A 14,388-nucleotide genomic window follows, 5' to 3' on the forward strand; every position below is an offset into this window, starting at 1 on the left:
AAGCGAGGGCCAAGAAAAAAGAGGGGGGTCCCAAAACACGTTTTCCTCATTCATTTGACCATAGGAACTTTGGACACAGCTGCCGCCTAAACGGCTGAACATAGTTACTCCAAATTTGAGAGCTAGATCGTTGGTCGAACAAGAGTGTTTTTTGTGTATTGGTGTTAATCTGCTCAGTAGTTTTGACCAATTAATGCTCAAAAACTTTACTTTAAATATAAGGTGTTGAATGAAGAGAAGGATGGGTTGTCCAATCCCTGACAAATTCCCTCTTTCTTTTTTGGATAACTGGCTAGTATGCACTGTAGCTAAAGTCTTCTATATCCTGTAAATGCACTTAAACAAGTGGCGATAACCCTTTGCAACTGTTTATTCTTTATTAAAACCTATGTCCTGGACAGTACACAGGCATGCTATCGTCCAGCACAAAGAACTGAAATTCTGCATGAATCGTAGTTTTGGTACGCTGATTTGATTAGAACTTTCTGCAGCATTTGACACTGTCAGCCATGAAATCCTCCTGTTCTCTTTACTGAAATTCACAGCTCTGCACTGAAGTGACTTCTCTACTTTCTGTTGCTTTCTCAAGTTGTCTTTCTCCTTGTAGTACTAAAGTTTCCCATGTAGACTCTGAGGTATCTTAATGTTTTCTCTATACTTCAGATTCCTAGGCTATGTTGGGCCAACATGATGAAACGTCTCAATTTAAAATGATGGCGATTATAGTTATCTGGTGTTAAAAAAACAACAACAAAAAAACAATTAAAAATCCCACACCTCCGACATACCAAGTTGGAGCGTCATGTAGTGTCTAATGTAGATTCACTGTCGGACAAATAGGATTTCCTAAAAATAAAATAATTGACAACACCAAACCGGTGGTGGAAGTACCACATGGATCCTAGTCTTGATTAGTGGACTGAAACTCTAGGGCTTTCACTTGGACAAAGAGTTTTCCCTCCACAAAATCCATGCCCACCACTGAAGAACCTGGACTTAAATCTTGACTTCAAACTTTGTGTGATACTGCAAGTGACCAGAAGAGTGAAAGTGTTTATTTCATCTGTGTTATGGTATTTTTCTCAGCACCCTCTACATACGGTAGTCCATCAAAATGTTGTTAGAGGATCGTGATTAGGCAATAAGACTATAGACCGGACTGGGGTAGTATGGACCACAAGTCACCTTGACTTTGGTCACAGCCCTGGCTCCCGGTGCCAAAAAGAGCTTGATACTCATAAAGGCAGATATGCTCTTCGCCGTAGCAGTGCATTTGCCTCCTTGCCAGATCTTCAAGTGATGGTAATTGCTCTCTACTCTTGACTCTAGGAAGAGCAGAACAGGAGAATATTTGGGGTGTGGAAGAGTGATAGCCTGGAGATTGGTTGTGGCCATTTTGAACACATTGCTTACCTCTTTTGTCCAGCATACAAAGAAGTGGATTTTCTCCCTTAGCTTGCTGAGTTCACCTGTACAGGCTGGGTTAAATCCTTCTTACGGTTGAGTCATTCAAAGGTTTGACTATTGGGGCGAGTGTTCAAAGAAAATACATTTGATCTCCATGCTCTAATTGCATTAATGCAAAACACACAAGATGATGGACGGAATGTTGCACAATGGCTAAACATTCACCCCCAGTCACAGATCTGGGTTTAATTCATCGTTATTTTGCTCACCAAGCCACCCCAGTTCAGACATGGCCATATGCAAATCAGTCTTGACCCTGTGCCTCATGAGAACAGTCCAGTCCGAACTGCCAAGCCATGTCTTTCCTGGACCGGAATCCAGCATCCTAGGACCGGTTTCTGGCTATCCGTCGTCTTCAGCCAGGATAGCCTGACTCCAGTGGCCTAGTGAGCAAGGGACCCACGTCTGGGCATACCCTTCCCACATAGGGTGAACAGCAAAACACACAAGATGATGGACGGAATGTTGCACAATGGCTTAACATTCACCCCCAGTCACAGATCTGGGTTTAATCCATCGTTATTTTGCTCACCACGCCACCCCAGTTCAGACATGGCCATATGCAAATCAGTCTTGACCCTGTGCCTCATGGGAACAGTCCAGACCGAACTGCCAAGCCATGTCTTTCCTGGACCGGAATCAAGCATCCTAGGACCGGTTTCTGGCTATCGGCCGTCTTCAGCCAGGATAGCTTGACTCCAGTGGCCTAGTGAGCAAGGGACCCACGTCTGGGCATACCCTTCCCACATCGGGTGAACAGCAAAACACACAAGATGATGGATGGAATGTTGCACAATGGCTAAACATTCACCCCCAGTCACAGATCTGGGTTTAATCCATCGTTATTTTGCTCACCAAGCCACCCCAGTTCAGACATGGCCATATGCAAATCAGTCTTGACCCTGTGCCTCATGGGAACAGTCCAGGTGAGTCAAGCTATCCTGGCTGAAGACGGCTGATAGCCAGAAACCGGTCCTAGGATGCTTGATTCCGGTCCAAGGAAGACATGGCTTGGCAGTTCGGGCTGGACTGTTCCCATGAGGCACAGGGTCAAAGCTGATTTGCATATGGCCAGTGTCTAACCCAGGGTGGTGTGGAGTGCAAAAAAACGATGGATTTAGGCCCAGATCTCTGTACTGGGGTGAACGTATGACATTGTTCTGCATTCTGTCCATCAACTGTTGTTTTTGCATTTGTCACCCTGAGTGGGACGGGTATGCTCAGGCGTGAGTCCCGTGCTCTCCACACCACTGGAGTCAAGCTATCCTGGCTGAAGACGGCTGATAGCCAGAAACAGGTCCTAGGATGCTTGATTCCGGTCCAAGGAAGACATGGCTTGGCAGTTCGGGCTGGACTGTTCCCATGAGGCACAGGGTCAAGGCTGATTTGCATATGGCCATGTCTGACCTGGGGTGGTGTGGTGAGCAAAAAAACGAGGGATTTAGGCCCAGATCTCTGTACTGGCGTGAATGTATGACATTGTTCTGCATTCTGTCCATCAACTGTTGTTTTTGCACTAATTGCATTACTGACACCGATTCCATCCTAAAGGTATGTAATACATTTCCAAAATGTAACATTTTGTGGCTACTGCGTGTTTATTAGCAAACTGTTCTTAAAGTGACATGTTGCTTTAAACGGGCTACTGAAATCAGCAGATCATTTCTCCTGAACGCTTTCCAGTCTTGCCAGCGCCACATATTCTGGCTAAATGTATGCCTTTAATTGAAACCATTCTCTTTCTATAAAATACCAAGTTAATGCCACCCTGCTGCTCTTAAAAAATAAAATAAAAATAATAAAAAGGTCTCCTGTGGCTTCCTGACACTGCCAGGAAGACTCTTTTTCAGGCCCTTCTCTCCAGCTGCCTTGTCTATGGGAACACCTTTCTGACATCAGTAAACATCACCTTGCTGCCCAAACTGCAGATGGTTCAGAATACTGCTGAATGACTAATATTCAACCTTCTCCATGTTCGCCCTCCTCTCCAACTCTTAGGAAGCTTCACTGGCTGCTCATTAAAAAGCCTGTTATTTTCAAATGATGCATAAGGCACTTCATAAATCTCTCCCTGCCTATTTGTCCACTGGACTACACCCCTACCTGCCCTCGAAATGTTTAAGATTCTCAGATCAGGCACTTCTGGTGATCCCATGTATTCATACTGTAAGATATGGGGCAGATCTTTCTCTTGTGCAGCCCCCGGTCCCTGGAATAAACTACCCCCTAAGTCTTTTCTCTTTTTCCGACTTTGCCGCCTTTAAGAAGGGTTTAAAGACCGGGCAGTTTTAGAATGCCCTATCCTTTTTCTGAACAGTGCAGCACCAAGATACTCCTCTGGGAGTGTGTCGTGCCCAATACCAAATGTTCAAATAATAATTTAATCCTCTGGGGGTCTACCGTGTGCGCTAAAACTCGTAGTAATAGTTTATTATATTATTTTTTTTATTTTTTATTTTTTTATATTTTTTTATATTTTTTATATAAAAATATATTTAAAAAAATTCTTTGAACATTTATTATAATAGAAAAAAAACCTGAGTACCAGTATGAAGTACGCATCACTTGCATGAAATCTTTCCAAATGAAAGCATGCAAGATGGGTGATTGTTTGCTTTTGAAATATGATCTATCCAGACATGCCATGAACTTGAACAAATGCTGAAAATGGTGCAGACAGATCTGCTAGCCTATTGGTCAATTTAACTTTAAGACTCCTAAATCCCTTTTCTTTAAGGCATCATGTGATTGATTTACACCAATATTGTAAATATTACATACTGAACATAGGCTGATTTTGCATAGTTCATCATCTTGAAAAAAGTAAATGCTCAGCTATGGATTTGTACATGTTCACGATTTTGACCAACAGAGGAAGCGAGGCAAGAGGGCTTGTCCCAGATTACATAATTTGGCCAATTGAAAATAGTCAAATTGTGACCAGGTCACTTAATCGCAAGCATACTCTGGGTTTGTTAGCAGTAACGTTTGTAAAATCCGTTGAATGCGCATGAGCAAACGTGGTTATGTACACTTACTTGGTATATTGGGGATTTGGCCCATATTGTTTAAAGAGCAGTATACAGATAGTGAATGAAATCTTAAGATACACTTTACAATCCTGCTTTACAAAAAAATTACATAGGAAAGAAAATAGGTGTAGCGTATGTTATATAATGTATTTGCATAGTGTAGACCTAGTAACAGCTAAAGCTTCACATAAAATAGTAATAGTAAAACACCAGAAGCAAGAGTGGGAAGAGAACGAGAAAGTGCCTTTAGTAATTCATAAGTGCTGATTTTGATAAGCTTTTATTGGAATGCCAATATTCCATTATTCATAAACCATCATCCGTGTACTCTGGATAATAAACCAATTCCTCTGTGAATCCAAGCATTTTCTTCCTTAAGCTGAGACCTGTTGTTAAATGTAGGTAAGACACTGGTTTACATGTTGCACAGCAGTCTTGGGTATCGAAAAACCCCTGTAATCCAATTATAGTTCGATCAAATGTTACCATATTAGCATAATAAACACAAGGAGACTTTGGATCAGGGAAATTTGGGTTCATGAATGATACTTGCTTACCACTGCTGACCCTTCCACCCCCCAATCGGGGCGCGCGTCATCCTTTCATTCTCACGGGTGATCATTTCAGTTTCCACAGCCGATGTCCTTTCCGAGCCCCCCCTTCCACTCAGTCCCCTCCCAGGTGCTGAACCTGGCCCTGCCCTCCTCTCCTCATTGCTTGCCTGTCCCCTTGGCCTTTGCAGAGGTGTGGCTTGGTCTGCCCAGGACAGGGGAATTTTCACACATTTGCACCATCTCTTATTTATTTTTCTCTTGATCAGACTTTGTGACCACAACAACTGCATATGTGCCCTGTTGTGACTTTATCCTGTTGTACAAATCCTTTGAAGCAACAAAGAAACCTCAATAAAACGATGTTAAGAAAAATGAATGACCCTTTGATTTGAGAATATATCTCTACACAATAAGACCACCTTGCTCTGTACCTAGGTTTATGGTCTACAAATATCTGTGCTGAAAATGTAGGTTGCAATTCAGTAAATGAATGTTGCTCTTACTCAAAGCTTGAGGGGCACTTGAACATGTTTTCGTAGACTTGAAATGTACCATATCAGTCTAGTGTTGGAGGGCGGCTTCTTCATTATAAACATTACTCAGGTTTTCTGAAGTTCACTGATAGCCGTGACCAAATTGTGGTGAGCTTCTCCAGGCCATTAATTGTCCGACAGTACAACGTGGTAAATAATGTTCAAGCCTGGTTGAAAATTGTCTTAGTACATAAACACGATGAGGGAGAAAACAGCATTTCATGGTGGATGATTCCACAGATTTCTCGCCTCATTGCTCTCCTGTAGATGTCAGACTGGATCTGGAAACTTGAAATAGTTCTACTGTGTCAATAGGTGGTGCTATAGCTCCAGCTCGGCTGTGAGATCTACCCCCCACATATGACATCACAAAGATGGCATAAGGCATCACCATGGCGTGCTGTTGGTTCCTTTTTTTTTATTTAACTCCTTTCAATGATTAGAAGTTACACTCAACATTATTTCTACCAAGTACTTACATTTACTTTGTGTTCTGGGATGTCTTCCCTGAAAATTTCAGCTTTAATCCCTGCCACTCGCTGCTTTCACACAATTGATGCTGGACCACTTATACCCACCCTGGTTCCTTAGTTATACATGCGGTCCCCAAGAATCTGTTGTGGCGGCCTCCATCTCGATTTACACCATTGACTCTTTCCCCGGTGCCTGTCAATCAATTCCCACTCTTTCTGGTGCCATTCCAGCTTTGGCTGACCCTCCTCTACCGCTGAAGACCTTGCTGGTTGCTCCAGCACTGTTCCCGACTCCACTAGAACTGACTTTACATCTGTTACAAAACATAGCAATTATTCCATAGATTAAGTCCATTTTAGTCTGATCCCAATGCACAGCAACACATTTGATCCAAAAGGAACCTCCCTACAGGCCCTTGCCTCGTGATAAATACTTTGGCAGCCTAGAGTGACTGTTTGGCTCCAATTCATACCCCAGTCAAATGCTGAACATAGTTTACCACAATAATAGTGACAGCAGTGTGCTGGGTAAGTATAAGCCGACTCATAGTGGGACAGATGCTGGTGATTACCTGACCCAGCAGAAGGCCAGTGGTCCTGAATATCCTTCTGGGGCTCGCATAGAAATTGCCTCATTTACAGCTGTGCTAAGTCGCAGAGGTTCTTGATTTGCCTTTGCCTGTGGATAAGAGCAAGGAGTACCTCCTTACAGAAATCCTACACCTGGCATTGCTTCATTTGAAACTTTGCTCCCATTTAATGGTGCATTCTGGTTACGTGGAGCAAGCCAGCTTCTACCCCCGTGGTGAGCCACCAGGCCACCCTCTGACTTTGTCCCGCTCCATGAGCCCCAAAAGGTTTGACCGCACATCCCCTTCCGGAGAGTCTTGTGATCCAGGAATTCACTTCCTCAAAACAGAACCTGTTTTTTGTTTTTGTTGTTGTTTTTTTTAGCCTTCTAGCCATATGGGCAGAGAATCAAAGAGGGATAGAGGCAGTTAGAAGGTCTGCATTTCAGGGGGCTTCACTATTCATTCCATGAATTCACCTTGCCCCCGGGCGAAGGTTTATCTTGCTAGCAGTCTATCACTCTGAACTGTGGGTGCTTCAGTTTTGCAGAGGAAGGCTGAAATTTCATTTCAGGAAATACCACCTCCCATTCCCCATATCTGCTCTGTCATCTTGGATTATCATTCCACGTCTGGGGACTTCTCTCGCCACTACTCGCGTCTGCTAATTCCTTGGGTTCTGCGATTAAGCCCACCCACATATAATCTTACTCGCACTGGGCTGGCTGCGGAGCATATGGTACTGTGATCTCAACTTGTCCCACTGCCCTCCTCTTGTGATGAAGGAGGTGAGGAATGTTCAGGTAGTTAACATATCCAACATAAAGATCATTACCAAAGGTGAGTAACTTGTTCTACATTGCAAATTGTTTAATGAATGTGCTTAATATCTCTATGTGGAGTTGTTCTAATGTAACAATATTGAGGGAGCTAGCATGCGGGTGCGACGAGTATTGGTATGCACAGGGATTAAACCAGAGTGAGAGAGTGATATCAAAAGAGATCTCTGATTAATTCACGGCTCGGATGGTGTGTAAATGATAGTGACAATATCTGTTCAGAGAGCTTTTGGGTGAGAGGTGTGTTACTGAATTAGAGGGGGTGAAAAGAAGTGAATAAATACCCTAGAGGGAAAGTGGTACTGAGCGAGGGAATGGAGTTCTTACAGTTTGTCATTTCTTCAACTCTTGCTGATCTCTTATTCCTCATTCAGCTTCAGAGCCTGCAGCTGGAGAAGGAGATGTACCTGGCCTTGAACCGTAGGCAAGCTGAGGAGAACCTTGCGTTCCAGCCACGCTTGGACACAGGCCGTCTCCTCCTGCAGGAGAAATACGAGGCCCTTGAGCAAGCTGCGGCACACTACAAACAGCAGAAGGCCAAACTGGGTAAGGAGAGTTTCCTCACTATATCCGATTCAGACTGGGCTCGCTGGGATCCAGGGGTACAAGCAGAATCACCCCAAAAATGTAATCTTGATATTTTAAGTAGTTCAAGAATCATCACACAGTCCTACCAGATCAGCTGGTGTAAGAGGCACTATCCTGCTTTAGATTCACATGCGGTGCTTTATCCTGTGTTTAGTGTTTGGATCTGAGACATTCTTTCTGATAGCTACTTCTAACTGCAGATTTCTGACCGTAGAATATTCCCACCAGACTGGATCCAGAGATCTTCAAAGCAATAGCTTCTGTGCACTGCTAGTTGGCGTCATCTGACTCTGCTCTGACCTTGCACCGCCCTGGTACTGATGATACGGAATCGCATGTAGGTGCGACCCCCTCCATGCTGATGTCTGTTCCTTCCATGCCCTACAATGAATATCTAGAGCTCTGTTCCCACTTTGTCTACTGACGATTCCAAAAACACAAGACTGCCACAGAAGAAAAATGTCACCTGTTCACCTCCACCCAAATAACAGGATTCAAGCTGTGCCATGATTGTAGGAAGCAAATGACTGGCACAGACTCTGGCATAGTCCAAGGATTGTAAAACGCTCCCCATGATGATGTGGATGAGAAGCCGACAACTTATTCTCCCCTCATTAAACAGATGCAGTACTTTGTCTGAACCTAAAAAAAATAAATGCTAGTGAGTTGGTTACCTCTCAAGAAAAAGAATTTGAATCTCCCGCTGGTATACCAACCCGCAAAAGTGCCTCTTTTGTAATTGTAGTGTGCAGGGCGGTGGTGACCCTGGATCCACAGATGTCCACAGTAGAAGCAAAATCCAGTTTACTCACTGAAATTCTCCAACCAGAGCTGGCTTAATTAGGACCATTCTTTCCCTTCACTGAGGCACTTGCGAACACTTTAATGGCTGCTTTTACTAAGCCATGTTAAATCCAAATGGAAAAGGATGTCGCACTCCTGGTGTGTAAATTATTTACGTTTTTTATTGGTGGTTGGTTCTAATTGGTAAATCTTCCTGAGTAAGAGGACGAGTTTGATGCTTGATTTGCGTTGCTCCCTCGGCGGGAGGACGTCTCCAATTGCACATTTTTTTGAATTTTCACGCTTCAAAATTTGTGTTTCACTTGAATTTTTATTCATTGTTGTTTGTGATCATTTCTGTCATATAACTTACTTCAGTGATATAACATTGTATTTTATTTATTCTTTTTTGAAGATTTCTCATGCCCAATGCATTGCGGGCTCTGCCCTTCATAAGGGGCTTATTTTCTGTAAACATAGAGGACATTTTTGCTAAAGTACCATGTACATACATTATTGTCAGAAAATAAAAATGTATTATATTGTGTTATAGCACTTTTGTGCTTATGCAGTATATACCCATGCCTGGTTGGTTGGCTTTGATGTTAGTCACCATAGACCAGCTTGCAATTAAATAAGCAATCGTACTATCAGTGAACCCAAAGAAGAAAAAGAAAAACGTTTCAATGGTGGATGCTTGATACCTTAATCTTATGTGGGGTGAATAAGCACGAAAGTGTTGTGATAACAGGTTATGCTAATTACGGAAAGTAAACGTGCATCGGTTGGTGGTTTAAGCAAACGCAGACGTGCTGTGGTACTACAAGAAGTAAACGTGCATTGGTCGAAGATCACACAATTATTGACCCAGTGATTTGGTGCGCATGCTTTAAGGATTTTACTAATATGTTTTAGAGAACCGACCTTAATGACATTCATTTACACAAACAGTCGCCTTTCATACGCTGAATTAAACTCTAGGTTTAACAAAAGTAAACACACCGTCCGCCTACTTTCATAATATACGTACGAGAATATAATCTGTTGCGAGGTTAATGTCTCACCTTTTTTTTAAAAAAGTTAATGTGAACGGTTATACCATCTCAGAGTGTGCGATCAGTTTCCCGGAATGAATCCTGTTTGGAAAGTGTGACTCAATTTACATACGTTAACCCGGATATACAAACGTGGTAACAAAAATAGAAGACGGGCCTGTGAGGCAAATCTCCGTGATGATTAAAAACAAACAAAGGACGGACGATCATTGAGTGTTTACGTCTGTCACCATTACAACTGCGTATAGGGAATGAAAACGGATAAAGCAGTGAAACTGTTAATCCGACGATATTGAGATACAGCAAACTTTATGGTCAACACGTGAATCTCCGAGAAAAACAATACTGCGCAAGACGTTGTTTTAACTTCATGAGAGCATGAAACGTGGACCCGGGTGTATGGTGACTTGGTGACTAGTTGTTAGACCTGCCACCATTGGGGTGGGTCTCCCATCCATTTTTTGCTGTTGCCTCATGTGTTTTTGCTGGTGTTGGATGCTTTGGGCACTGTGCCACTGCTGTTCAGTGCCACTGTGCAAGTGCTCCCTATTGTAAATTGATGTATTAATCAGTGGTTCCATGTTTGGCTATTTTGGGTTACTTGTCAGACCCTAGTCTAGTGCACTAAGTGTGCCAGGGCGTGTAATCCAAATGCTGCTGGTGGGCCTGCAGCACTGGTTGTGCCACCCACAGAAGCAGCCTTGTAAAATGTGTCTCAAGGTCTACCATTGCAGAGCCTGCGTGCAGTCTGGTACTGTCTTGTTGACTGGGCAAGTATACCCACTTGCCAGTCCCTAAACCTTCCCTTTTCTTCATATCAGTTACCCCTATAGTAGGCCCAAGGGCAGGGTGCATTGTAAGTATAAGGTAGGACATCCCTGATGTGTGTGGCATGTCCTAATAGTGAATTACAGCCATTTTCGTTTTTCACTATTGCAAGGCTACCTGTTCTCCATAGGCCAGAATGGGCTGTTAGAATTGTTACACTTTATAATCCTAACAGGCTCAGAGAACATGGTAGAAAGTCGAGTTTAGTATAACTGAACTCAGAATAATAAAATACAGCTTTTAGTGAAGTTTATTTTAATATTCTGTGTTTGCAAATACCACTTTTAGAAAGTAGGTCTTTGCTTGTCTAACCATTCAAACCCGCCTCTGCTAGGATGTGTATTGCTATGTCTGGTTTCATGAAGTGACAGGGCTGGAGGATTCCCAGAGACAGGCTGAGTCACCCAGTGGTGAATAGAGAGATCTGCATCTAGATGGGAGGGAGGAGTGCACCTGAACCCTAAATAGGGCTGTGCCTGCCTTCCACAATGCCGGCTCCACGCCCTGGGGAGTGGCTGATGTCTCTGCCCTGCACACTGAAAGAAGAGAAGGAGTCCTGTCAACAAAGTGCTCCAGGACTGTACTTGCCTTCCACAATGCTGGTTCCACCTCCTGTGGGGCGTCTGATGTTTCTGCCCTGCACTGTGAAAGGAAAGGAGAAGTCTGGTAAACCAAGTGCTCAGGAACTGGTTTGGACTAGGCACTGGCCCCTCTCCCCTCAGAGAACAAAGGATTTTGGGGTATAAATATTGGGACCCTGCTCCCAAGAAATTAGATCACTTTGGACTACAAGAAGAAACCTTTTCTGAGGAGAGGAACCTGAAGAAACTGAGGGGAGACTATTCCCAAGCTGAATTGCTGCTTGGGGGATTGGCCTGCAGTGGTTGCCTTACTGCCAAAGGAAGGAGAAAGGAACTTTGTGTACTTTGCTTTCAACTTGTGAAGCATCTCCAAGGGCTTTGAAAAGAGCTTGCCTCCTGCTGAAGTCTCAGGGACAACAGACTTCACCCCCCAGCTCCCCAGAGTTATTTTGGAAGTACCTGCTGCTGTTTTGGGCCTTCTGAGGAACTGCGTGTCTCAAGGAGCTGGAAGCGCGACTCAACGAGAAGAAGCGCGTCACCGTCGCTGTGCCTGCCATCGCAACTCCAAAGGAGGGTGTCGCTGCTGGAACTGTCGCACTGCACCGCATCGGAGAGAAGCATTCCGCAACGAAGAGGAAGTCACCGTTGCTGCTGCTGCAGTCGCAACTCCGAAGGAGGGTGTCGCCGCTGGAACTGTCGCACTGCACCGCATCGACCAAGAGCACCTCGCATCCCCGAGAAGTGCGCCGCCGTCTGAGCTGCTACCGACGCATCTTGGATGTCGCCGCTGTAGTTGTCGCATCGAGCGGAAGCTTCACTCATCGTGGGAGAAGAGCGTTGCCGCTGGAGCTGCTGCCGTTGCAGCGTAGATGCCGTTGTAGTCCACCGATCAGACCGAGAACTTCTCGCATCCCCGAGAAGCGTGCCGCATCTGGAAGATCTTCACGTCTTTATTTCTTTGTATCTGAACTTTGCCGCATTTCCCATCGCTGCGACATTGCTTGTCGTGGAAGTGCTATGCAACTTAAGGTACATTGACGCAGAGTGTCGCATCTAAGCACTGAACTAAGCTTAAATCTACCATCTTAAAGTAATGCTAGTGTGTATTTTTGTCGTTCATGGTCTTGTGGTAACTCTATATAAAGTCTACTTATTTTTTTATATAAAACCTGTGTCCATTTGTAGTGTTGTCACTGGGTCACTATATGTGGTCACAACTCCTTAACTTGCAACGCCTCTGAAGTAAAGCCTTGACTGCTCTCCCCACGGTACCTAGAGGTTGAGCAGGGGTTATTTTAGGAGTGTAATCCCCCTTCTCCTGGAAGGAGAGGGTCCCTATTTGTCACAAGTACCTACCTGTGCCAAACAGAGACCCCCCAAATCTAACATGAGTAATAAGATAATGCACATTATAAATCATATAAATCTCTATACGCCGTTGTTAATGGTGTCACCATAGACCAGCTCGCAATTAAATAATCAAAATGTCCTCTATGTTTACAGAAAATAAGCCCCTGAAGCGTGATTAAATCATTGACTGAGCCATGTTCATCCTTCCAGTTACTCACTCTGTGGCTAAGCGACATAGACCAGCTACTTTTGACCCATCATTCCTCACTCTGTACTGAACTCTGAAAACCCTTGTAGCGCAAGGGTCAAGCCATAAGTTTAATCCATATACCTTTCCGTTTTGACTTGTCGGACCGAGAATTCAAGTATATTGACACATCTGGGGAAAAAATTGTTCTCATCGGCTAGCCTGATCTATGCAGATGTTTTAAAGGTACTGTGGCCTACCTTTCATACATCTGCTCCGCACCCTGTCAATGCTCAAGTTTCGATTGACCATGCTTTGGTCACAGGAAGCCAATCTGCTCCTGGCCAGTGGCATCATCGAGAGAGTAGGTGAGGAGTATTAATCCTGCTATTTATTTCCTCATACCCAAGAAGGGTGGAATATGAAGATCCATCTTAGACATTTGACCACCTTCTCACCGGAGAGCAAAATCAAAATGGTGCCTCTGGTTCTTTCTTTCTGCTGTGGACCAAGAAGATAGGGTTGTTCCCTTGCAATAGTAGTACTTGTATTTTCTTATAGCCTTCCTGCAGTTGCTCAAATCTTACCTGTATTTCACTGTAGCAACAGAACACTTCCAATTTGTCGTCATCCCCTCATAGGTTAATAAACTCATTAAACCCTCTTGGGTCCAGTCGGCTCAACCCTAAGTAGCTGTGGCTTCGAGTAGTCCGGCTTTAACAAAGGTACAAGTGCAAAGCATTTAGCAGTACCAAAACAATTGAAAATGAAAGAAACATGACACAAATGAAATGGAACACAAATGTATAAAAATAACCCTAATTTGTATGCATTTTTAGACACCAAAACAAACAAACATCCATTGCAGGTTCTAGAGATACACATTATTGAGTAAATCATAAATCACTGCTTTTCACCCAAAATGCAAAAAGCATTGGCAACTTTTTATAAAATTGTATTCAGGCACTCCAGCCTTCTTTTGGCACTCATCACTGGTGGCGAGCTAGTCCCTGGGGTCATACTGGGGGCTACACGCCCACAGAAAAAACGGTTTGGAAACTGTTTCCCCTCTCTCTCCACAACGCCAACCTGTCTACCAATAAAAGAGTAGCCTCTCTCGTTTGTGTCTACCACTTGCCTCTCAGAGGTGGCTTCCCCTTTGAAGCTAGCCTTTTGGGCTCTCTCCTTGTGTGGCTTCCTGCTAGGAAGAGGTAACACCTCACTATAGATAGTGTCCTTTCCTGGGAGTCATTCACACATCTGCCCAGGAGGGCAGTGCCGTTTATAGTTGCTCTTGTGGTCAGCAACTGTAAATGGCCACTCGAAAACTTGGGCAACAGAGTGGCAACTTTCTAAAGTAAGACTTTTTACTCAAAAGTTACATTAAATTCGACTTGGGCATTAATTCAGGATTAATGAAACCATTCTTTTGATGCCTTTAGGTCATCAGCTTTAGCAGTCTCACGCTGAAGTTAGCTGAGCTGTCGGCGTATATCCTGTGCTTGCCAATGGTGCTACTTTCTTTTCTGCAGTAACAATGACAATTTGG

At 43.9% G+C, this 14,388-nt stretch overlaps 1 protein-coding gene across 4 annotated transcripts in view; it reads left to right on the forward strand.

Moving 5' to 3' along the window:
• The window catches only part of VPS37C (VPS37C subunit of ESCRT-I), a 58,852-nt gene that overhangs the window by 17,965 nt on the left and 26,499 nt on the right, over positions 1-14,388 (forward strand). For all 4 annotated transcript variants that reach the window (XM_078675977.1, XM_078676063.1, XM_078676145.1 and 1 more), the window contains exon 4: positions 7,842-8,013. In XM_078675977.1, coding sequence (XP_078532103.1) covers positions 7,842-8,013 — 172 coding nt within the window. The remainder of the gene's footprint in view (positions 1-7,841; positions 8,014-14,388) is intronic.

This window comes from Lissotriton helveticus, chromosome 1_1 (genome assembly GCF_964261635.1).
Source record: "Lissotriton helveticus chromosome 1_1, aLisHel1.1, whole genome shotgun sequence".
NCBI classification, from domain to species: domain Eukaryota; kingdom Metazoa; phylum Chordata; class Amphibia; order Caudata; family Salamandridae; genus Lissotriton; species Lissotriton helveticus.